The 23,676-nt window shown below is 38.0% G+C and overlaps 1 protein-coding gene across 2 annotated transcripts in view; it reads right to left on the bottom strand.

The window, feature by feature from the left end:
* The window catches only part of SLC25A13 (solute carrier family 25 member 13), a 135,876-nt gene that overhangs the window by 93,639 nt on the left and 18,561 nt on the right, over nt 1-23,676 (bottom strand). For both annotated transcript variants that reach the window (XM_081933511.1, XM_081933512.1), the window contains exons 2-3: nt 7,389-7,442; nt 1,810-1,952 (exon numbers count right to left, since the gene is read on the bottom strand). In XM_081933511.1, coding sequence (XP_081789637.1) covers nt 1,810-1,952; nt 7,389-7,442 — 197 coding nt within the window. The remainder of the gene's footprint in view (nt 1-1,809; nt 1,953-7,388; nt 7,443-23,676) is intronic.

The raw sequence follows: 23,676 nt of genomic DNA, 5'->3' as shown, positions 1-23,676 counted from the left end.
CCGAGGCCTAACTGGGGGAGTGGGCTCAGCCTGATCTTCGCCTGCCTGAGCTGGCGCGGCCTGCGCGGCCTGCTGGGACTCTGTTCTATCTGCCATTCCCACTCACGTGTTCCAGAACGAAGTTTTTGGTAGTAATGGCCCTTCAGCTGGTGAGAATCGCCTGCTCTGGGCCTCCGGCAAAGTTGCAAACAGCACTGCCACGTTTTTCACAGCCTCTCCGTGTTGCAAGCCCCAAACACGTGACTCAAAATGGCCGCCGGCTTCTTTTGGGCGGTGCTTTCAAAAGCGTGCCTAAAAATGTCCGCGTACCTCGCCCTTATAGCTAATGCCTGCAAGCTGCAAATTTGCTTCTCCAAACAAAGACTCCAGATCACAGCTGGGCTCCCAAGCCACGATGAGCCTTCCAACACCAAAAAAACGACTCCGCGCTGCTGCCGTGGGCTGTAACCGGCCCGGGAAGCTAGCGGTATGAATTAGAAGCCGAATAGCCGCTTTCGCACCGAAAAGCCCCAGCGCGCTGCGAGCCTCACAGGAAAAGTTTTAAAAAGGCAGTTTAAAGCACTCAGGGTCGCCCGGCACACCCGAGACCCCAGGCACCAGTCCGGAGCGATCCCTTAGGAGGGGGGAGGAAGCGCCCCCCCCCCCACTGACTATCTCAGCCTCCTTAGGGCAGCCGAACAACAGCCCTGCAAGGCGGACCCACTACAAAAAATTTTTGAAATAAAAGAATCCGAATTCAAAGTACCAACAACACTAATACTGACTAATAAAACCCAATAAAACACTCTTACTAGGAACCAAACCTGTGTCTTGGACCTTGACTGAGAGGAAACTGGGAACCAACGGGAGAAGGCGAAGGTTAAGAAGTTTTCTCTCTGTCAAATGGACCAATCAGGCTGTGTTAACCCTTCTGTGACCCCTCCCTCCACTCTACTGGAAAACATTTCTTTACAGCTTATCAATGGGAGGTAAAAACAACTTTCCAAAGTCTCCTAACTTCTACCCTAGAAGCAAACTTACCAAAGCTTCAGTTAGCATAGAAACAGTCAGGCAAATACATTCTTGCCCTATAAAATGCTGAATTACCCATGAATTATTAGATGATTCTGCACACATGAAATTGTGATACCATTGTTCTGTACTTTCATCATATTTTTCCTGTCATTTATTAATTAGGAATATAAAAGGCTGAACAGTTACTTTCATTTTTCCTCTTAGGAGGCATATGTGTCAATTTATTAAGCACAATCATTGACCAAGTTTCATTTCTGATTATGGCACTTTCAGTTAAACTATTTTGTTAGTCAGGTCTTTATTAAGGTTACAGACCAAAATTACTGCACTGTAAATGCTATACAACATACTGCATTTCTTTATTCTATAATATATTTGCCACAGTGTTTTATGTACAAAGCTATAGCAGTTGGTAGCTTCTACCCTTGACAGATGTCAAAAAAAGCCAGGGTGAGACTTGATTTGTATGGAAGACCAGCAGAACACCAAGGCATTAGGTGGGACGGAGAAACTAACAACACTACATAGGGAACCATCGGCAAATTGTTTCTATCTAGTTTCCACGAAAACAATTTGGCTACATTTATGCAGGCACTAGAAATTAAACGCAACCTGAAGATTGTTTAGATCTGCAAACCATTTTAAGGCCTCTTCTCTTTTTTTGTGTACATTATTCAGTGAAAAATCAATCTTTCCTAAAGGCAATGCCTGATGATAGCACTTTTTTCATATATTGTACCTGTAAATGAATACTAGTATCAAATAAGTAATTTAGATAAATAATGACATACATACCCATCTTTAGTCTGATCTACTACACCTCCCAGCAGTTGGACTGTATTGGGATTGGGCACCCCATCTCCTATTATCTTCAGGAATCGTGCGACAAAATCATTGGGAGACATATAAAATTCACCATTTTTTTCAACACTTGCATACTGTTAAATAGAAGAAGGAGAAAATGTTACTCTTAAATTATTAAGTAAGGATATATCTTATCTGAGAATATGAGATATAATCTCATATAATTATTATATAATTACAGGCAGATCAAGGTATATTAAACTAAAAAAGAAACCAGACAGCTCGGCCAGATATACACATATAAAAATATCCTTTTTTTTCTTACTTAGTGCTAATTATAATTAGTAATGACAGCCAAATTGACAATGTGTGGTAGACACGTGTTTTTCAAATTGGAATAAAAATCTGTCATTTGAAAAATCTTTGATTTGAAATAAAATCAGAATAGCAAAAATTTTCTCTTATTACTACAAAGTGTAATATTATGCTATAACTACATACAGTAGTCCTCTCTGTACTACTACATTGAAAGTGAATTCATAATTCACAGATTCAACATGAAGTTAATTACAAAAATCAATCAAAACTAAAAATCCAGGTCATTAACACTCTTAATTCCTAATATGATAATGTATCAATCATATCTAGAAGGCAAATATTAATCATATTCTGCTGAGACCACAGACTAGAACTAAGAAAGCTTTTTTTTTTTTTCCAGAAAAGAAGCTGGAAAAAGAATGCACCGGTTAATGAATTGTTTCTGATCATTCAAACCAGTTTCACTCTGTTTTCCTCCAAATAGATAAATATCATCTGCCAGAAATCTCAACCATTCGATTCTGGTCATGATGGGTAGGATTTTTAAAAAAAAGTTGGATAAAACCTGGTCCAAATCTTGGTTTAGAAGGCGGTCTGAGGTGAATATATTTTCTGAATCCTTCATGCTAAAAAATCTTTAACTTAATACGTCCAACATATGCCAGCAGAGCAATTTGTGAAATAGTGAAATATTTTAACACTCTCACATTTAAGAAAACATGTTTATGCCCATGCATATGCATTTGTACTTAACAGTCATATGTAAAACATTAGTGCTGCATAACTGTGACAACATTTTTCAGATTCTCTCTTTTTTCTACTCCATATGTCCACCTCTTGAGAGTATAAATAGAAAAGAAAGAGAAGTGAAAGCTGAATTTTGAAGACTAAAATTATTTCTGAAAGGAAGAAAGCAAAGTGAACAACAGTAATAAAAATGTCCGCAATATGTTATTCTGGCCTAAACCCAAAAAATTATATATATTATATAGGAAGGGTGAAAGGGAGCGCACAATATATTTGGCATTTCATTCTCCTACCTCCATCTACAGATTGTGATTTCAAAAAAGAAAAAAATTTATTAGCGTTTCATACATAATTTACTATTAGCCATTTATCTATCTAATGAAGTTGCAAGAATATATATATCGTAAACATCGCACACACAATTAAAACTAACTTAGAACATTGCAGCAATGTAAACCCACATGCTTGTTTATTGGGTGACACCTTGTCTACTGAAAGTGAACACTCAGTACTTTATAACCAGCACACAGATCAATCGATTCCAATGTACGTAGTCATTTATAGGAGAATCTTTCTAAACCTAAGGCTTGAAAACTTTTTAACAAGACAGTTATCAAGAAACAAATCAAATAAGTCAGCCATTCTGCACTTCTACATTTCATTTTTTTCCCAAGCTAGGCCCCCTGCTAAGACATTCAATAACAGAAAGCAGCACAAGGTTTCAGTGTCCCTCTGCTTCTACCCACTGTGATTTATTCTTGTGTATTTGAAATCCAATCACGTACCCCCACACTACATATAGAAAATGACCTTGAAAATGTCAGCTTGTTCATTTTGACTGAAGTCTAATCTCTTAGGTTATGGTAGGAGAGTTACAAGAAGTAGAGTTACTCTGGAAAATTATCATGACAAAAGAGGAAAGGGGGGAAAAACATCAGTTCTGTTAGTTTGGGAATAAAGACATTGAAAAAAGTGGTTCTGTAGTCAGGTATTTTTCTCCCACTTTGGTAATTATACCTACGGAGAATATGATATTGCACAATAATGCCTAATGGCTTTTTTGGTAAGTTCCTTCAAAATTCACACTGGATAATCACATATTTTAAATACTCAGGCATTAAGAAGTTGAAACCTATTTAAGCCTTTGAAGAACAACTGTGGAATACCTTTTTATTTTTTTAAAAAAGCGTATTAGCTAAAGAATTCCAGATTAAAAAATATGCAACTAAAAATTTTCAAAATGATTGCTATGTTTAACTAACATGAAATGATGCAAGAGGTGTAATTGTAATATTTGTTATTTTGGTTTCCTTCCTTCCTATTTTTATGACATTTGTAATATATCTACTCATCAATTAAACTTCAATATTAATTATCAACATTCATTGTATTAAAGTTCTGAAATATCCCGCTAAAATTACTAGGAGAATGTTTTAGAAATAAAATTATTTTTCTTAATTACTTATAAATAGAGGTTTCCTTTAAAAAAAGTCATGAATAAACTATACGCTATCACATATTTTTTATTTCCCCACTTGATTTCTCTCAGTAGAATTAATAACTAAAAAAATAATTAATTATTTATATACTATGTCACCTTAAAATCAGCAAAATACAATTTTTACAAGCTAGAATTGCAAACCAGCTTTCATGCCTTATAAATTTTTTGGATAATATTTAGAAGCATCAAGTAAATAGTACTGCTTCAGATGATCCGTTATAAATTACTATTGGTTAATTTCATTAGCTACATTAGTGAAAATCACGGAAAGGATTCTCAGAATAATACATACATGTTTTATAAATTCCTCTAAAAACCCTAAAGACAAGTCTATAAAATGTAATACATGCAGATTAAGATTGTGTTTTATTTCTCAAAATCTATGTATACTGATAGCCATTATGTGTTTTCGGATATAAGGCCAAATCATATGAAAGAGCCTAACACTGGCAATGAAAACTTGACAGTTTCCACTTCTTCTTAAAGCCAATTGTAGTTTAGTAGGTTGAAATTTAGCTTTCTATAGCAATAGTAAATGAAAAAAAGCCAGTTTCATAAAACTATAGTTTAAAATCATTTTGATTCCACTAATCACAGTTAAGACTATTCACACATTCAAGGACAAACAAGCAACAGTTAAAATGAACAAACCCAAAACATATGAAGTTGGCCACAGGGCTGGTGAACTAGGGACCAGAGCCTTCCTAAGCTTGGGAAGGTACTGCCAGGTAGGAAGAAGGCTCCATCTGGCTTGTGTTTTATATGCAAGTAATCTCAAATTTAGATCACATTAGTAGCTATTGGTAATGGGGGGGGGGGGAATGCTTGTAATCCTGAAAGGTTTATAGAGCTGACAACACAAGGCTAAATTGATCGATGATCTCACTTGAGGTAATATATATTTAATGTACATAAAAAAAGAACCCATTCATCAAAAACCTAACTAGCTCCTGCACTTTCTTGGCAAGGGTTTTTAGAAGTGAAAGTGTTGAGAGAGACTGACTGGCCTAGTTTGCTTCATGCTAAGGCAGCAGTAGAACCTATGGCCTCTTGGTTTCTAGTCTATGTCGGATGTTGACACCAGACTGGCTCTCTTATTTCTTTACTATATTTTTAATTGCTCTTTTCAATTTCAAGGTAATGAAATCATTAAAAACAAAGAATAATTACACAAAACCTTCAAATGTGTAACCAAAGTCCTTTAATTAAAAGAACAGCATCAATGCCAGAACTGAAATATAATTTATCAATATAATTTTCATTTAATAATCAATATAATTTGCATTTAATAACAAAATTAAGGAGCTAGTTGCTCAGATATATATTTTCCCCAGGCCTTTTACAGCAAAACCAGCCCCTTAAATTGGCTCTAAATCAAATAGGAAATCCATAAAGTTTTCTGAAGGTTGGGACTTGTCTTAGGTAGACATATTTCTGAACATTTTTCAAGGGATGTATCACATAAATGCTATTATAGTAATTATGAAATGAGATATTAAACCATAGAAATCTGTGGTCAAGTATGCGTTTCCCAACATGGTGTACACTCTCTCATATACATATACAAATCAACATTCAGTTGGTCATTCTTCTGCTCACAAAACACTTCCAATTAATGCTGGAAATTAATGTTTAAATTACCAAATGATTAGCATTAATCTTTACCAAGATAAATCTATTCATATTTTTTATCACTGCATTTATTTCTTTATCAAAGAAAATGCAACTGCAACAAGAAAGACAACACCATGACAAATTATTTAGATTTCAATTATTTTATGTTATAAGAATTATTTTCAAGGAAACTGAGAAAACCATAGGAAATAACATGGTAGATTTTGAAGATTTAACTGCTCATAAAATATACAGTATGTTGCATGATAAAAAGTGCAAAGTGGATAGAAACTTTTCACTTTGGGCCATGCTATTTCCCTTTCCAAAGAGGGACATTCTTATACAATTTTGTCAATTGTTTTTAGAAATCATTTCAATTGCCTAGGCTATAGGATAGCAATGTAAAGCAAAGTACAATTTACAGCAGTACACCTTTTTGCACCCTGTCCACTGAATAAAATTAGCATTTATGTATAGTAACACTGGTACTAATATCAAATATCATATTTGTGAATCAGATTTACTTTTTTAAAAAACTTTTTTCTGAACAAATAGAATTAATGCATTAGTTTTTAGCTTTAACCAATGCTACACATAATCCAAAAGTTTAGGAAAGATGGATAAACATAATTAAAATAGCTACAAATTTAATTCAATTGATCAATCTCTAAGAAATCCTCACAGTTCTTGATAAGGAACAATGAATTATCAATTCATCGATGTATTGACGTAAGAATCCAAAGTATGGGTATTGACTCCGCCTTCTTCCTTTTAGAGGCGGAGTTAATCCCCATACTTTGGATTATCACGTCAATTCATCGAGAAGAAGAATGTCAGGTAAGACCAACGCTCTTTCCATTTGCAGAAGTGGGTGAGTAGAGTACGTTGGAAACAGTGGTGGGTTGCAGACGGTACGCCCCAGTACGCATGTACTGGAGCCAACCAGGAGCACTGTATAGCGTTCCGGTACGGTGCTCCAGAGGGCCCACCCAAGCTCCTTACTGGTGTTTAAAGGCTTCTGCGCTTGCGCGCAGGTGCAATCTGCGTACAGCGTCTGCGCAACGCTCCGTGGACCATCTGGAGCATCACAGAGGCGCTAAGACGCATGCGCGCATACCAGTTGGAATGGGATTTGAAACCCACCACTGGGTGGAAGGGACATTTTAATTTCAAAATGCTTACATTTCTCTGTATGTATATAATAATCACTCAATAATTTATTTGATTTCTGAGACAGGTGTTGTTTTTTATAACACTATATAGGTATAGCATAGTAATAATACAATGAGTGATTAATGATTAGAACACTCCAAAAGTTGAATAATAAAGTAAGAGAAAAAGAAATGAAAAATTCAAAATTTAAAGGATAAAATAGTTACTTCTAACATACCTTCAAAAATATTGTTTTCAGCTCAGCTGGATCAGCTCTCTTGGTTAGAGCCACCTACAAGTAAATACAATTGTATTAATATGCATGGTCTATGCAAGGGATGTCAAAATGTCCTAAAAATAAAAGAAATTCGAACAAAAGAATACACAATGAAATATAAATGTTCTCAAATAAGTTAAGCTGTAGTTTATGTGAAAAATGGGCGCTTAAGAATTATTCAGTGAATTTGCTCCAAATATTCTACAAAACAATGTAACAAATCTTAAGTCTGTAGCAAAATAGGAAGATTTTGCCCATATAGCAAAGTCAATCATACTGCTGGATTTCATTTTTATAACCTAATAACTATAGTAAATCTGTGGTATATGCAATGGATACAGAAACATAAGTGACAAGAGCCTTACAATATGAATTATTTCTGCTGAAACTCTATTTGCTTCATGATGTTGAAAGCTACAGTAGGTGCAAAAAGCTAAGATGAGTCAGGCTTGTTTAGCACTTGGACAAAGATCATTTATTTATTTATTATTCGTATTTATAGACCGCCCCTTCTCCCAAAAGGGACTCGAGGCGGTGTACAGTCACTAAAATGCATTATAAAATACATACATAAAACAGTTAAATAATTAAATACGTAGGTATCACAAAACTCCAGGCTTATAGATTGGAATGGGAAGCAAAATAAATAAATAATCTCAAATATGGTGATGAAAAAGCATTTTCCTGTTGCTGCTTTAAAATGGGCATATCCCTTACTTCATCATATTTGCTATCTTTTAATTTTTTTATTTTAAGTTTTACTGATTTGTTGTATTTTTTTTGATTATTGAAAATTGCCCAGAGTTATTGGCATACAGGTTTAATCTACTAGCATTATTGTTGTTGTTAAACTTCAATTCGATTCATAGTCTAGGGCTGGTAAAAACTTAACAGCTCAAGTCCTAACCAGTTCTAACCTCCCAGAGGCTGGCAACGGGCTGGGGGAGGCCCACTGAGCGTTGAGCAGAGCCTCCAAGTGCCAAATCCCGGAGGCTCCATTTTGGCCTGCTGGGGGAAGATTAGAGAGGCCTGAATGGAACTGCAGAGAGGCGCATGAGGCTGGAGAGAACACTGCTTGCTAGATCTTCGCAAGGTAAGTAACACGGCACGGCAGGTTGGAGGGAAAGCAATTTGGGTAGCATGAGGTATTTCATTGTGTTAGGGAGGCCTTGGGTGGTCTTAGGCTGGTGGCCTGTTCCATTAGTAGGTCCCTGATGGCCTTCCCCACCCTGAAATACCTCATGTGCACTTAATAAGCCTTGCATTCAATTAGTGAATGTGTGGATGAAAGGAGGAAGTGATCACATTCAAGGTATGAGATTCATGAATCTTCCGGTTACGAATGAATGGGCAGGCTCCATTACATTTGTTATTCGAGGACTTCCTGTATAGGCAATTCCATGTAGGGGGATTTTTTGCAAAGTCAAGATATTGAAGTCTAATAAATTCAAAATTTCCATGTATCTAGGCAGCTCTTTGGGTATTATTATTATTACTATCATCATCATCATCATCATCATCCAAAATGTAGTCAGAAATCAAGCTTCACTCTGGCACACCTTTAACGTTTATAAGAAATTGTTCATTAAAGAGCGAAAACAAAATGAAAGCAAACAAAACAAGTTCCCAGAAGAGCCATCAAAACTAACTTGACAACAATCATTTTGTTCAAAGCAGGAATGGAATGAATTTGATTGTATATCCAGGCTAATTTAAGGATAAAAATTGACTTTGGCCAGTAGATAGGAGACCAGCAGTGATGTACTTTGGCATTCCATCAAAAAAATATGCTGTTATGCAATTTACGTAAGGTTTTAGCAAAGTGCATTTCAGTATCACCTGACTCCTGTCTATTATGTTCCAACTCCAAATTATTATTTTAAAATTTGAATAACAAAATCCAGTGTTATTGCAGTTCCTACATGCATCTCTCTTTTGTCTTCTGATCTACAGCACATAACAGACACAAACATCCATAAGGACCGATAGCTCATATAGATCCATACCTGATAGATATATATGTGTAACAGGGGTGGGTTTCTGCCAGTTCGGTGCGCATGCAATTTGCACTTAATCCCATGTGATTTGCATGTGTACTTAACAAGCCTTGCATTCGATTAGCGAATGCATGGGCAATAAGAGGGAATGATCTCATTCTAGGTACAAGATTCACTCCCACAAATCTTCAGCTTATGAATGGGTATAGGATGGCTCCATTACATTCATAACTCGAGGATTACCTGTATAGGTAGTTAGAGTAGGGTGATTTTTTGCAAAGTCAGGATATTGAGGTCTAAGAAGTTCAACATTTCCATGTATCTAAACTATTAATGCTCCATGCACATGCACAGTTGCCTGTAAATAGGTTTATGCACATGCACAGAACATTAGGAATGTCAAATGTCACCATGTCACGGTGACCAGGGAACCAGTTCAGGGCATGGTGAGTCTGCCATCCCTACTAGTTTGGCGACCCAGTTGCAATTTCCACTACCAGTTCACCCAAACTGGTGCAAACTGGTACCATCCCACCTCTGATGTATAAAAGGGAAATTGTCAAGCAATTCTCTATAAAAATTAAGTATTAAAGCACAGTGTGACCTCTCTTCCAACTGCAGGAAGATAACACTGATTTAATTCATAATCTATTATTTCTATTTTAGTGAATATGTTCAATGTATATTAAATATAACAGTTTAAATGAAAATTGCCAGTAAATAAATAAAATGTAGTCAAATCTTTTACTTTCTTTTTTCAAAATTTTAATGAGACTTAAAAAAATTACACCTATTCTTTTACTTAATATGTTTACATGAAATGATCGGCATTATGTTAACTCCAAAATCAATTTTAGAAACTTTGTCTCTACAAGGTAAATCAAGTTTAAGCCCACATTTTACATAAATAAAAAACAATGAAATCATTATTTGTTTATTTGAATTTATCTAACTCCAGCGAACTCAGGGTGGTATGCAAAAGTGGAAAAATCCATAAAGCAGATAAAACATCAAATCAAGCAGATAGCCTTAACTAAAATGATCTTATAAACAACAGAAATAAAATAAAACAGGCTCCCCAAAATGTGATGATGCATTAATACAACAAATCTCAGACTCGGACCAAAGCCAGATTTTAGGAGATTTTCCACTACACTGGCAGAGAAGGCATATGGCTTAGCTATTGGGAGTTATTGTAAAGATATTTTTCACTGTTAAAAATAAAATGTTCTAGGATATCCAGGAAATGTATCCTGGGCTTGTTTTAGTTCATCCCATAAGCCTCAACTAGTATGATCAATAGCAAGGGATTATGGGAACTGTAAAATAAAACATACTGAGCCAAAAAAGTTGTCTATTCCTGCTATTAAATTTTCCTCTATGGATCTCTCTTCCAATGACCTCAATCATGACAAAATACATAAAAGTGGCAAACATAAAATGTAAATTCAGTGTCAATTAGCTGGCTAATAGCAATGTTCAACAAAACAAGTCATGCCAATATATGTAATGAAGTGACTAATGGAGAAGAAACTACATTTTAATTAATATTCAGGATACTTTTACAATACAGATTTATAATAACTGTAAAGTAAACTTTTATTGCAGAGGTACTTTCTAAAACTTACTTTATTTTTTACATTAAATTATCAGTCACTCAGAATAAAATCTTCTTTTAAAATTTCACTATTTGCTGGTTCTCCTAATCATCCTGTTCTTTAAAAGAAGATGTAAAATACAGATTTTGGGTTCCATGTTAAAAACTAGACAATTATTTGGGAAAACTTCATTTATTTTCTAAATGAAACCAAGTGTTTCTTATTTATAGTTCTTTAGATTTATAGTTATTTTCTTTGTCAAAAGTATTGGAAACTTTTAAACTTTTCCATGAATGCATGAATATAATGGCAGGACATCTTAATAGGTTAAGAGTACGAAATGCTTTCAAGAACTTGAATCTAATTATTTTTAGAGTTATGTGGTACATGGCATTAGCTGCACAGCACTTTATATTCAAAAAGCTAAGAAGGAGCTTTTAAAGAAAGAATACACAGTCCTCATCTGATACTCTTTGAACCAAACACATATTTTGCTAAAATTGGACAGTAGCACTTTAACCCCACCTACACCGAAGCATCTTTCTGTCTTCAAATTATTAATTCTGATTCAAAAATGAAAGTTCAAAAAGAGTAACATTTCACTATCATTAATAAATATTAACAAAAGATAGTATTTTGCCACTTCAAATTCTCTTTTACTAAAATAAACGCATGCATTGTCCTTCTGCAAATATGATCTCTTCTATTGAAATAATACTCAAGTCAGTTTAGAGCATGGGTATCAAACTCAAGGACATGGTGCTTAAACTGACTCGCAGGGCAGGCCTGGAAATATGAAGGGATTGCTTGTGGTGCTTCTAGCGGCTAAAACAGGCAGTGTGCTCCCCCCAGGCCTCGTTTTTACCCTCCATGGCCTCCTGCAGCACTCTGTGGCCAAAACTGGGCCAAAAAATGAGCCCAAAACAGTTCGAAAATAACCCAAAAAACAGTTTGAAAACGACTAAGAAAGAGTTCCCAAACAGGTCTCGCGGACTGTTTTCGGCCAGCAGAGTGCTGCAGGAGGCATCCATCATGCTCCCTGCTACCACCCAGCCCACAGAGGAGAACTAAAATGCTGATGCAGTCCTCGAAGAAAACCAATTTGACAATCCTGGTTTAAAGGGTACATTTTGTAACTTTATATATGCATGCATCATATGGGTGAATACATCACTTCAGAAAAAACACAAGAAATGCCCCTAGTAGATAACCCTTTAAGTCTTACATTATTCATTCACTTTAGCCTTTGCCTCTAATAAGAACTATGTGCCACACAATAAGAAACATATTGGCATTAAGAACAAAGCACATAGTTTTGATCTCCTAACTGAATGCTAGCTATTTGGGGATCAATGATATTTGGCAGTTTATCCCTTCTAAAATTCACTAAAATGACCCAAGCAATTGTGGGGTAGGTTGCTTGAAAATGTGTATTATCTAAGTGTACATGCTGTCCTAAGTGTCATAATCTTGTGCTAAGACAGTTATTTGTTCAAGAGCCCATTCAAAAGGCATTGTGCTCTCTGTGGCAGAAGAGATCTAAATTCAGTGAATTCTCCAACAACTGTACAAAATAACCCTCACCACTACCACTACAAAAGATTTGTTACCTATCCCCACTTCATTATCTGTAAAAGAATGACCCAATATAGCTGCAAACCCAATATTCTGTTAAACATTCACAGTTTAGCACAAATGTAATAGCCCCACTATGTATACATTACAATGTTAATACCTGCAGGATGTTGCAATAGAAGAGAACTAATCATTGGATAGTATCTGAAAAATAACTTAATAGCCTGGTTGAAATCATGTGTGAGAGTGTGCTTGCGTATTGTGTGTGTGAAAAAGAGAGAGAGAAAGAGAAAGAGAGAGACAGGGAGAGAGAGAGACAGAGAGAGAGAGAGAGAGAGAGAGAGAGAGAGAGAGAGAGAGAGAGAGAGAGAGAATTTAAAATTAAATAATTTCCAAGAAAGCGAACATTGTATTACTATGCTGCATTGAACTATAATATAGTTCTATGATATAACTATAATACAATACAATACAATAGCAGAGTTGGAAGGGACCTTTGAGGTGTTCTAGTCCAACTCCCTCCCTAGGCAGGAAATCCTATACCGTTTCAGACAAATGGCTATCCAACATCTTCTAAAAGACTTGCAGTGTTGGGGCATTCACAACTACTGGAGGCAAGCTGTTCCACTGATTAATTGTTCTGTCAGGAAATTTCTCCCCAATTCTAAGTTGCTTCTCTCCTTGATTAGTTTCCACCCATTGCTTCTTGTTCTACCCTTAGGTGCCATGGAGAATAGTTTGACTCTGTCTTCTTTGTGGCAACCCCTGAGATATTGGAACACTGCTATCATGTCTCCCCTAGTCCTTCTTTTCATTAAACTAGACATACCCAGTTCCTGCAACCGTTCTTCATATGTTTCAATCTCCAGTCCCCTAATCATCTTTGTTGCTCTTCTCTGTACTGTTTCTAGAGTCTCCACATCTTTTCTACATCGTGGCGACTAAAACTGAATGCAGTATTCCAAGTGTGGCCTTACCAAGGCATTATAAAGTGGTATTAACACTTCACGTGATCTTGATTCTATCCTTCTGTTGATGCAGCCTAGAACTGTGTTGGCTTTTTTGGCAGCTGCTGCACACTGCTGGCTCATATTTAAATAGTTGTCCACTAGGACTCAAAGATCCCTCTCAGAGTTACTACTATTGAGCAAGGTACCACCTATACCAGCGATGGCGAACCTTTTTTGACTCGGGTGCCATAAATGGGGGTAGCGCAGGAAGGGTAGTGTGCAGGCGTGCTGCACCCATAATGCAATGTATGACCCCCCCAGTGCGCATGCGTGCACTACAGGTGCGACTTCCCCCATTTTTTTTGCATGCTTTTTTGCCCTTCCCAGGCTCCAGAGGCTTTATAGGAGCCTGGGGAGGGCGAAAACAGCCTCCCCCCCCCAGAAGCCCTCCAGAGGCTTCAAGGACCTTCAGGACGCTTCCCTGAAGCCTCCGGAGCAGTCAAAACGACCCTCCGAGCAAACCGGAAGTCCGTTCCCGAACTTCCAGGTTGTCCTTAGGGCCTGTTTTTTGCTCTCCAAAAGCTTCAGGGAAGCCATGAAGCCTCCGGAGGGCTTCCGGGGGGGAGGCTCTTTTTGCCCTCCCCAGGCTCCTATAAAGGCTCTGGGGCCTGGGGTGGGTGAAAAATGGCTCTAAAAAAGGATGAATTTAGCTGGCCAGCGCACACGTGTGCTGGTCAGCTGACAGGGCAGCGTCTCGCGTGCCCTGACAAATGGCTCCGCGTGCCACCTGTGACACGCGTGCCATAGGTTCGCCATCACTGACCTATACTGTACCTGTACATTTTGTTTTTCTTGCCTAAATGTAGAACCTTACTCTTTTCACAACTGAATTTCATTTTATTAGGTAGTACCCAATGTTCAAGTTTGTCAAGATTCTTCTGTATCTTAAGCCTGTCTTCTGGAGTGTTGGCTATTCCTGCCAGCTTGGTGTCATCATCCAAATCATTGATGAAGATGTTGAATAGTACTGGGCCTAAAACAGAGCCTTGGGGTACTCCACTACATACTTCCCTCCATGTAGATGAAGTTCCATTGAGGAATATATGTTGAGTGCGGTTGGTCCAGTTACGAATCCATCTGGTGGTGATGCTGTCCAACCCACATTCTTCTACTTTATCTAGTAGTAGGTTATGGTCTACCTTATCAAAAGCCTTACTGAAATCCAAATAAACTATATCGACGGCATTCCTCTGGCCCACAAATTTTGTCACATTGTCAAAAGAATGCAATAAGATTAGTCTGGCATGATCTGTTTTTGACAAACCCATGTTGGCTTTTGGCTATTACTTTGTTTACTTTTAGGTGTTCGCTAATTTGTTGCTTATCTTTTCCAGAATCTTTCTTGGTATTGAGGTCAGGATGATAGGTCTGTAGTTTCCTGAATCTATTTTTTTCCCTTTTTTGAAGATGGGAACCACATCAGTCCTCTGGCAGTTCCCCAGTGCTCCAGGATCTCTGAAATATATTCAGTTCAATGGTTCTGAATCTCATCTGCCAGTTCCTTCAAAACCCTGGAGTGTAATCAGTCCGGTCCTGGTGATTTGAACTCATTTAGGGTAGACAGGTGCTCACTTACCATTTTCTTCCCTATTTCAATTTGTGTTCCTAATTTGATTTTTGTGGTGCTGTTTTTGATAAATTGGACTGTTTTATCCCTTTGTGTAAAGACAGATGCAAAAAATGAGTTAAATACTTCTGCTTTCTCCCTGTTGCACGTTACCTTCTTGCCACTTTCTCCCAGCAATGGACCAATTGTTTCCTTAACCTTTTTCTTGTTTTTAACTTGTCGGAAGAAGTTCTTTTTGTTATTTTTTACTTTTGTGGAAAGCCTTTCTTCATTGTGAGCCTTAGCTTTCCTTACTTCATCTTTACAGGTTCAGGCTATTTGCTGATATTCTGCCTTAGTTATGTCCCCCCATTTCCACTTTTTATACTTAACTTTTTTTTTCTTTCAATTTGTCAGAGAGTTCTTTATGCAGCCATGCTGGTTTCTTTTGGGAGCTGTTATTTTTCTTCTTCATTGGTATTGTGCTAAACTGAGCTTTTGTAATCTCATTTTTCAAAATTTCCCAAGCTTCTTGAGTTGTTTTCCCCTTGAGGATACTCATCCATGGAATTTTTCCCAAGCTCTCTCTGTTTATTGAAATTAGCTCTCTTAAAATCCAAGACTCTAGTTTGACTTTGTTCTACTACTTGTGTTTGCATAATGTTAAATTCCAATATTGCATGGTCACTTGTCCCCAGGGTTCCTATGGCTTCAACACCTTATATCATTTCCTCTCTGTTAGTGGCAATTAAATCTAATATGACCAATCCCCTTGTTCTCTTCTCTATTGTTTGGGAAACAAAGTTGTCTGCTAGGTTCGTTAGGAACCTGTTGGATCTTTCACTTGGTGCAGAGTTTGTTTCCCAGTTGATGTCAGGGTAGTTAAAATCCCCCATTACTATTGTGGTGTGCTTCCTACATACCTTAAGTTAGCTGACTAGCAAAAAGTTCATCTACTTCCTTTGCTTGGTTGGCCTGTAGTATAGGCCTATGGCAATGTTGTTTCTCCCCCAAGCTTTAATATTGACCCAAATGCATTCAAGATAGTTCTCATCATTGTTGTGCTCTATTTCTGTAGAGATGTAATTATTTCTTATATAGTGCAACTCCAATTCCTCTTTTATTTGGTCTATTTCTTTTAAATAATTTAAATTCTTCTAGCTGTATGTTCCATTTGTGGATTTCATCCCACCAAGTTTCTGTGATGGCAACAATATCGTATCTGCCCTCATTTACTTATTTCTAATTCACCCTGTTTATTCCTCATACTCTGTGCATTGGTGTATAGACATTTGAGTCCATTTTGATTGACCCTCTATTTACTGTCTACATAACCTGTGTTATGCCTGACTGCCTCTATTTTCTTGCCACTTGTATGATTCATGCAAATGATACGGCACTCACTATTAAATGCTTGGTTTTGCTTGACAGCAGGAGTGATAATCTTACCCGCACAAACATCTACGTTACATGCACTGATAACCCTATGAGTTTTAGATTGCTGAGGACAGAAATGTTCTGTATCAATTAATTCTCTGTCCCCTCTGTTCAGTTTAAATGTTTATGCAGAAAATCTGTGAATTTAATGCCAAGTAACTCAGTCCCTTTCTCGGATGGATGCAAATCATCTCTTTTGTACAGTTTTTCATTGGACCAGCTGCAGGCACCATGACTAATAAAACCAAAGCCTTTCCTTTTACATCACTCCTTTAGCCACACATTAAACTCTGCTACACACTGGCCCTTCCCTTTTTGTTCCTTATATACTGGTAAAACCTCTGAAAAGATAAGCCTACAACCTACACTACTAAGTTCATACCCCAAGCTCTGGAAATCATTCTTCACAGAAAGTACATCTTTTTGGGACAGATCATTTGTGCCAAGATGTATAATAGCTTCAACATCACAGTCCTTACTTGCATTCTTGAATATTTTAATAATACGCCACTTGTCTCTGCTGGCAATAGCAACTGGCAGACACCTGACCTTTTTTAAAAACTCCATATCCTTTCCTAAATTTACATCCCTTACGACTGAATCACCAATGAGAAGGTGACTTCCCTTTTTACATATCTTGATCTTCTTGTGCAACTGATGTGTGATACCTGGGTTCCCATTTTGCCTTTCTAAAGAAAGTTCTTCATTTTGAACCACGATCCCCAGCTTATTTGAGTCATCTTTATCACAACTACCTTGACCTGTCTCTTTAGTGTCCCCATTAATGTCAGCAAGGGTGCTATATCTGTTATGCTGGGTCATAGCAAAAGCTTTGTGTTTATGGTTCAGAGCTCTCGCCCTGCCAGATCCCACGGTTGTCCAGACTGCTCTTCTCCTGCAGGATCTTTGCGGTAGAGAGGGCTGATTGAGTGGCATCTCCATAGTGTGGAATGGCCGAATTGGGCACCTAATTTCTGCTTGGGGAGCACAGATTAGAGATTCTAGATAGGTAATCTGTCTATGTGGACTAGTAATTTGTTTACAAAGGGGACAGTATCCAAATTTGAAAAGAGTACTGTGAAAGACAGGTGCAAAACAGCTATTACATTGAACTAAGCTGGTCATTTTGAAATAAAATAAAATCACAATCTAAAGTGCACTAATCCAGAATGTATTATTGCTATTTTGGTTTATAGATATATGATTCGCACGCCGTTAGACACACGGGCTACTACCTAGTCCTCTTTGTCTCTCTGACTCCCCCTTGTAGAAAACAGCTCCAATCACCAGCCTCGGGGAAGTTCAAATGAAATGGAGTTAAAGGGCCACTATCAAATCCCCTTTGTCTCTCTGACTCCCCCCCCCAATTGTAGCCAGCAGCTCCAATCACCAGCCTCAGAGAAGTTCAAATGAAATGGAGTTAAAGGGCCACTACCTAGTGCTCTTTGTCTCTCTGACTCCCCCCCCCCCCTGTAGCCAGCAGCTCCAATCACCAGCCTCAGGAAAGTTCATATGAAATGGAGTTAAAGGGCCCCTACCTTTTTCTCTGACTCTTCCCTACCTTTTTCTCTCTGACTCTTCCCTTGTAGAAAACAGGTCCAATCACCACCCTCAAGGAAGTTCAAATAAAATGGAGTCAAAGAGCCCCTACCTAATCTTCTTTGTCTCTCTGACTCCTCCCTTGTAGCCAGCAGCCCCAATCACCAGTCTCAGGGAAGTTCAAATATAACATTTCTTTCAATTTCAATCAAAGAACATCTTCACGTGTAACACTGCTACAGTACTCTTGTTTTTGCAAAGAAAGATAAAAACTGTAATCAGATCAGTGGTGAACAACCTGTGGAAATTAGGCCACGGAAGATATCCATGTACAGATAAGGTCAAGCAAGGCAGAACCTCGGACAGCTCCCAGTGAAGGTTCAGTAATAGAAGTTATGTTGATACAGATGCAAACATCTCACTACCTACATCATTTCTCAGGCAGCTCTTTTCAGATCACAGAAGCTTCTGACACAATCCAAGCTCTGCAATTTTGGTTCCTGCCAAGTTCTGATTCAGGAGACAAGGGAGATTTATTTTGGGAATAATCTATATAGCTAATAAAAGAGATTTTCCCACTCATAGACAGGGCATTTTGGAATGGAAGAATGAAAGAGGAGGAGGAGGAAGAGGAGGAATGCCCTCCTTCTCTCCAATGTCAGAAAGAAAAGTAGAAAGGGAAGGAAACTAATTAGTTCCTGCCAGTGAGGAAATGAAAATCGCCTAGCTATTCTTGATTGGAAGGAAATAGGAAAAAAGCAAATGTCCACCAGTCAAAAAGATAAAACAGGAAGGTAAGGTAGAAAACATCAATTCCCATGCTTGAGAACTATTCTATCAACATAGAATAAGATAGTAGGGGTCCTTGGTGTTTTCTGAGCTTAGTTATTTTCTGGCAGACATTTCATTACCAGAACTAATGATGTTACCTAGTTTAGGTAATGAAACATCTGCAAGAAAACAATCAAGGACCCCTCATTTCAATCTTGAGCTATATTCTCCCAAAGCTGTCAAGAGAATTTGTTACATTTGTTGACAAATTATATTCTTGTCTGTACTACAGAGACTAATCTTGACATATCATATTTGTGAGTTCTTCTGCCAAGAAGCAAGTTACTGAATATTATGATACGTGTGTGAAGAACTGATTCACAGCCATGCTCGTGTGACATTAAAGTGAAAAAAAAATAAGTATTTTCATCTGACACACAATCAAAGTTTTAAGACGATCAGTAAGTTTGGGATGGTGCAACATCTGGCATGACTTGGTTTTACCATCATTTATACAGTAAGGCTTACTTAGCAGAGTTTGTACATGCTAACTTATGAACCATAGTTTTCAAATAATCATGGCTAGATTCCTGCATGCTTTATTCTAAACCTAAACAACCTATATTACAACCTTCTTCAAACTGGCCACCCTTCAGATGCATGGTTTCCAGTTTCTGCAATTCAAAAGCAATTCCACCATCACAGTGAAGGGACAAAAGTTGCAAGCAGTGGATCAATTCACATACCTTGACAGCACCCTCTCCTTTGCAATGACAATTGACATTGAGGTGAACTGCAGAATAGGCAAGGCAAGTTCTGCATTTGGCAGACTACTGACCAACATGTCAGACTGCCATGGAATAAGCCTTGCTACAGAGTAGAAGTACTAATTACTCTGATGTATGCCAGTGAGACTTGGGACTGTATATAGAAGGCACTCTAGGCAATTGAACCACTTCCACACAACCTGCCTCCATAGAATTCTGAGGATCCGATGGCAGGACAAGGTGCCATACGAAGAAGTCCTCTCCAGAGCAGGCCTGCCCATCAGTTCACACCGTACTGATGAAAGCCCAGACATGCTGTGCAGGCCATGTTGCAAGAATGCCAGACCATCACATCCCTAAATAAGTCCTCTATGGTGAGCTGCCTCAAGGAAAGCAATCACACAGGGACAAAGGAAGTGATACAAAAACACATTGAAAGCCTCCTTTAAGTCCCTGGATATTGACACCAAAAATTTGTACAAAATGTTTTATAGATGGCACTTCCTACCAGCAAGATTAACCAGAATGTTTAATATGTCTGCAAAGTGCTGAAAGTGCAACCAAATCCCGGGCATGTGGTGGACATGTTTAAAAGCAAAAAAAATAAAATAAAAAAATATTGGAGTAAAATACACGCCTGGCTAGAAAAAATAATAAAGGAACATTAGATTTAAAACCGGAAATATTTCTGTTGGGCATCATACCAGACAAATACAGTAAAAGAAATGCATACTTAATAATACATGTGTTAACAGCGGCCAGAATTGTGTTCGTATTAGAAGGGCGAGGAGACCCCCACAGAAGATAATAACAAAATTTTTAGACTGTGCAGAAATGAATAAACTAAGATTTTAAATTAAAGAAAAGGGAGACACTGAACATTTTGAGGTATGGGATGAGTTCTATCGATGGTTGGATCAGAGAAACAGGAGTTAGAATCTCGAAGATTACAAGAGAAAAATTTATCTCATTACTAGGGTTGTTTACTGTAACTTATTAATTTTGATTAGTATTTGTTCATTAATATGCATTAGTGTTATGAGGAAAAAGCACTCATTATAAAATTACCATTAGAGGATACTATTATTATGACTATGACGAATATTACTCCTAAGAACTGTAACCAGGCAACACACTGTATATGTGGATTTTGAACATGTTGCTCTTTTTTATCTATACTATACTTTTTGTTAAAAAACAGAAGTTGTTCCTGGCTATCTTCACGTCAGGTACATATATATTCTCCTGTAATGTTAAAGAGTAGACGGTTTATCATTGGCAATTTCACCAACTGTAAATAGATTTGGTTTTTTTTTTTAAGTGTACTTTGTTATTCTGCAAAATGTAAATGACAAAGGCATTCAGAGTGATGTACTCTGCTGCTTTGCCTATTGTTTGATTTGCAACTCATAATTATTTACTTGGGCCTTCAAAATCATCTGTCAAAGTATTAACCCATGTTTGAATGCCGGGTTAAATTTTCCCAATCTGACATACCTCAGATATTTGAGAAATAAAATTCTCATAATTTATCCCTTTGGGTTGCTGGCTAGGTATTTTGAGCTGAGAATTCTGAAATTTCATGCCATAGAAAGAAAGATCGTCAAGAAACATGAACAGTTTAATAAGAAAACTTCCTTTGCTCCACATAATTTCTAGAACAGAAAGGCACAATTTTTTAATAACAAAGATTGCAGATGACCTTTGACAGTACCAGCATTCCAATAAGAAACAGAACCATGACAAAAATATGGACAGAGTTAAAACAAAAGTGAAATATGATTGTGTTCTTAAAACAACAATTATCAGAAAATAAAATAAAAACATGTTAAAAATATTAAAAGAGAAGATAATAAACCTTACTTTTGCAATTAAGTTCACTATGGTTATGTTGCTATGGTTTTTCCAGTTGCAATGTATGGCTGTGAAAGTTGGACCATAAGAAAGAATTGAGGCCTTTGAACTATGGTGCAGGAGAAGACTCCTGAGACTCCCTTGGACTGCAAGGCAATCAAACCGGTCAGTCCTAGAGGAGATCAACCCTGACTACTCTTTTGAAAGCTAGATCCTGAAGATGAAACTCAAATACTTAGGCCACCTAATGACGGAAGTGACTTACGGTTTGCTCAGAGAGTCGTTCTGAGTGCTCCGAAGGCGTCAGGGAAGCTTCCAGACAGTCCCCGAAGCCTTTGGAACGCTTAAAATGACCCTCCGAGCAAATCGGAAGTCACTTCCGGTTTGCTCAGAGGGTTGTTTTCAGCGCTCCGAAGGCGCCAGGGAAGCCTCCAGACGGTCCCTGAAGCCTTCGGAGCGCTTAAAACGACCCTCCAAGCAAACCGGAAGTCACTTCCGGTTTGCTCGGAGGATCGTTTTGAGCGCTCCAAAGGCTTCAGGGACCGTCTGGAGGCTTCCCTGATGCCTCTGGAGGGCTTCCGGGGGGGGCGAAGCCTTCAGAACGCTCAAAATGACCCTCCGAGCAAATCGGAAGTCACTTCCAGTTTGCTCGGAGGGTCGTTTTGAGCGCTCCAAAGGCTTCAGGGACTGTCCGGAAGCTTCGCTGACACCTCCGGAGGGCATCCAGGGGGGGCAGGAGAGGCTGTTTTCGCCCTCCCCAGTCTCCTATAAAGCCTCTGGAGCCTGGGGAGGGCGAAAAAAGCATGTAAAAATTGGAGGGAAGCACCTGTAGTGCGCGCTTGCGCACTGGGGGTCGCGCATTGCATTATGGGTGCGGCACACCCACACATGACCCCCCTGCGCTCCCCCCACTTATGACACGCGAGCCAAAAAAGGTTCACCATCGCTGGTATAGGGTTTCCTGCCTAGGCAGGGGGTTGGACTAGAAGACCTGCAAGGTCCCTTCCTACTCTGCTATTCTATTCTATTCTATTCTATTCTATTCTATTCTATTCTATTCTATTGAATAATAAAGATATCCTAGCAATGAAATGGAATGAAAGGTTATGCTCTGCATGGGGTACAAAACTAAGGTTTGAGTTTTTATAGATCTTTATTGATAGAGATCTAAAAAAAACTCTGACGGAATTAAGCAAAGAAAATGTTACACGGAACTTTCTTGTCCACTTCAAATATCTAAATGCCTCTGAAGAGAAGAAAGGTGGTATTTTCAAATCATTTCAACAGTTTAATGTAAGAAGAAAAAGTACTTTGAAAAAAATGTTCACATATTTCCTAATTTCTCATAGTTCAGAATGAAAGGAAAATCTACTATGCTCATAGCTTACAGTGTTGCACTATTAATTTAACAGATATTCAGCCCATTTACTAATGTCACAATTGGTCTTGCCACCAATTGCCTATGCATTTTGCCACAATGCTACAATCTGAATACAGCATGCCAAAGATATTTGTTGAAATAATTCGTTAACATGAATCAAATCAGTGATATGATTCAAAAAAATTTACTATCGGTTCTCTGGGCATGGTTTTGTGGGCATGGTGTGGCTTTATGGGTGTGGCTTTGTGGGCATGGCGGGAGAAGGATACTGCAAAATCCCCACTCCCTCCCCACTCCTGGGGGAAGGTTATTGCAAAATCCCCATTCCCTCCCCACCCCACTAACCTGCTTTCCAGCACCGTTCTCCTGTTCAAGGCAACAAAAGATGATCAGCTGGGAGGCAGTGGGGCCAGGCTATTTGCCGGTTCTCCAAACTACTCAAAGTTTCCGCTACTAGTTCTTCAGAACCTGTCAGAACTGGCTGAATACTACCCCTGAATCAAATCCAATACATAAAAGGACCCCAATAATCACTGTAAAACAGGAGTAAAATAAAAATAGCCAATAGATGAATGCATTGTGTGTTTTTTAAATAACTGAACACAGTTATCTGCATATATATTCATCTATTATATGATTTATATTGTTATCTAACCCAGAAACTGTTACTATGGAAGATTAGTATAGGGTTAAAACAAAACAGCTATTAAATATTTTTTTAAAAAAACAGAAACACTCAAGGCCAATGTATTTACTAGATGGGGTCATTCAATG

The sequence above is a fragment of the Natrix helvetica genome (genome assembly GCF_964273705.1).
Source record: "Natrix helvetica genome assembly, chromosome: Z".
Taxonomy (NCBI): domain Eukaryota; kingdom Metazoa; phylum Chordata; class Lepidosauria; order Squamata; family Natricidae; genus Natrix; species Natrix helvetica.
Note: the sequence above shows the minus strand (reverse complement) of the source record. Positions and strands in the feature narration are given on the sequence as shown.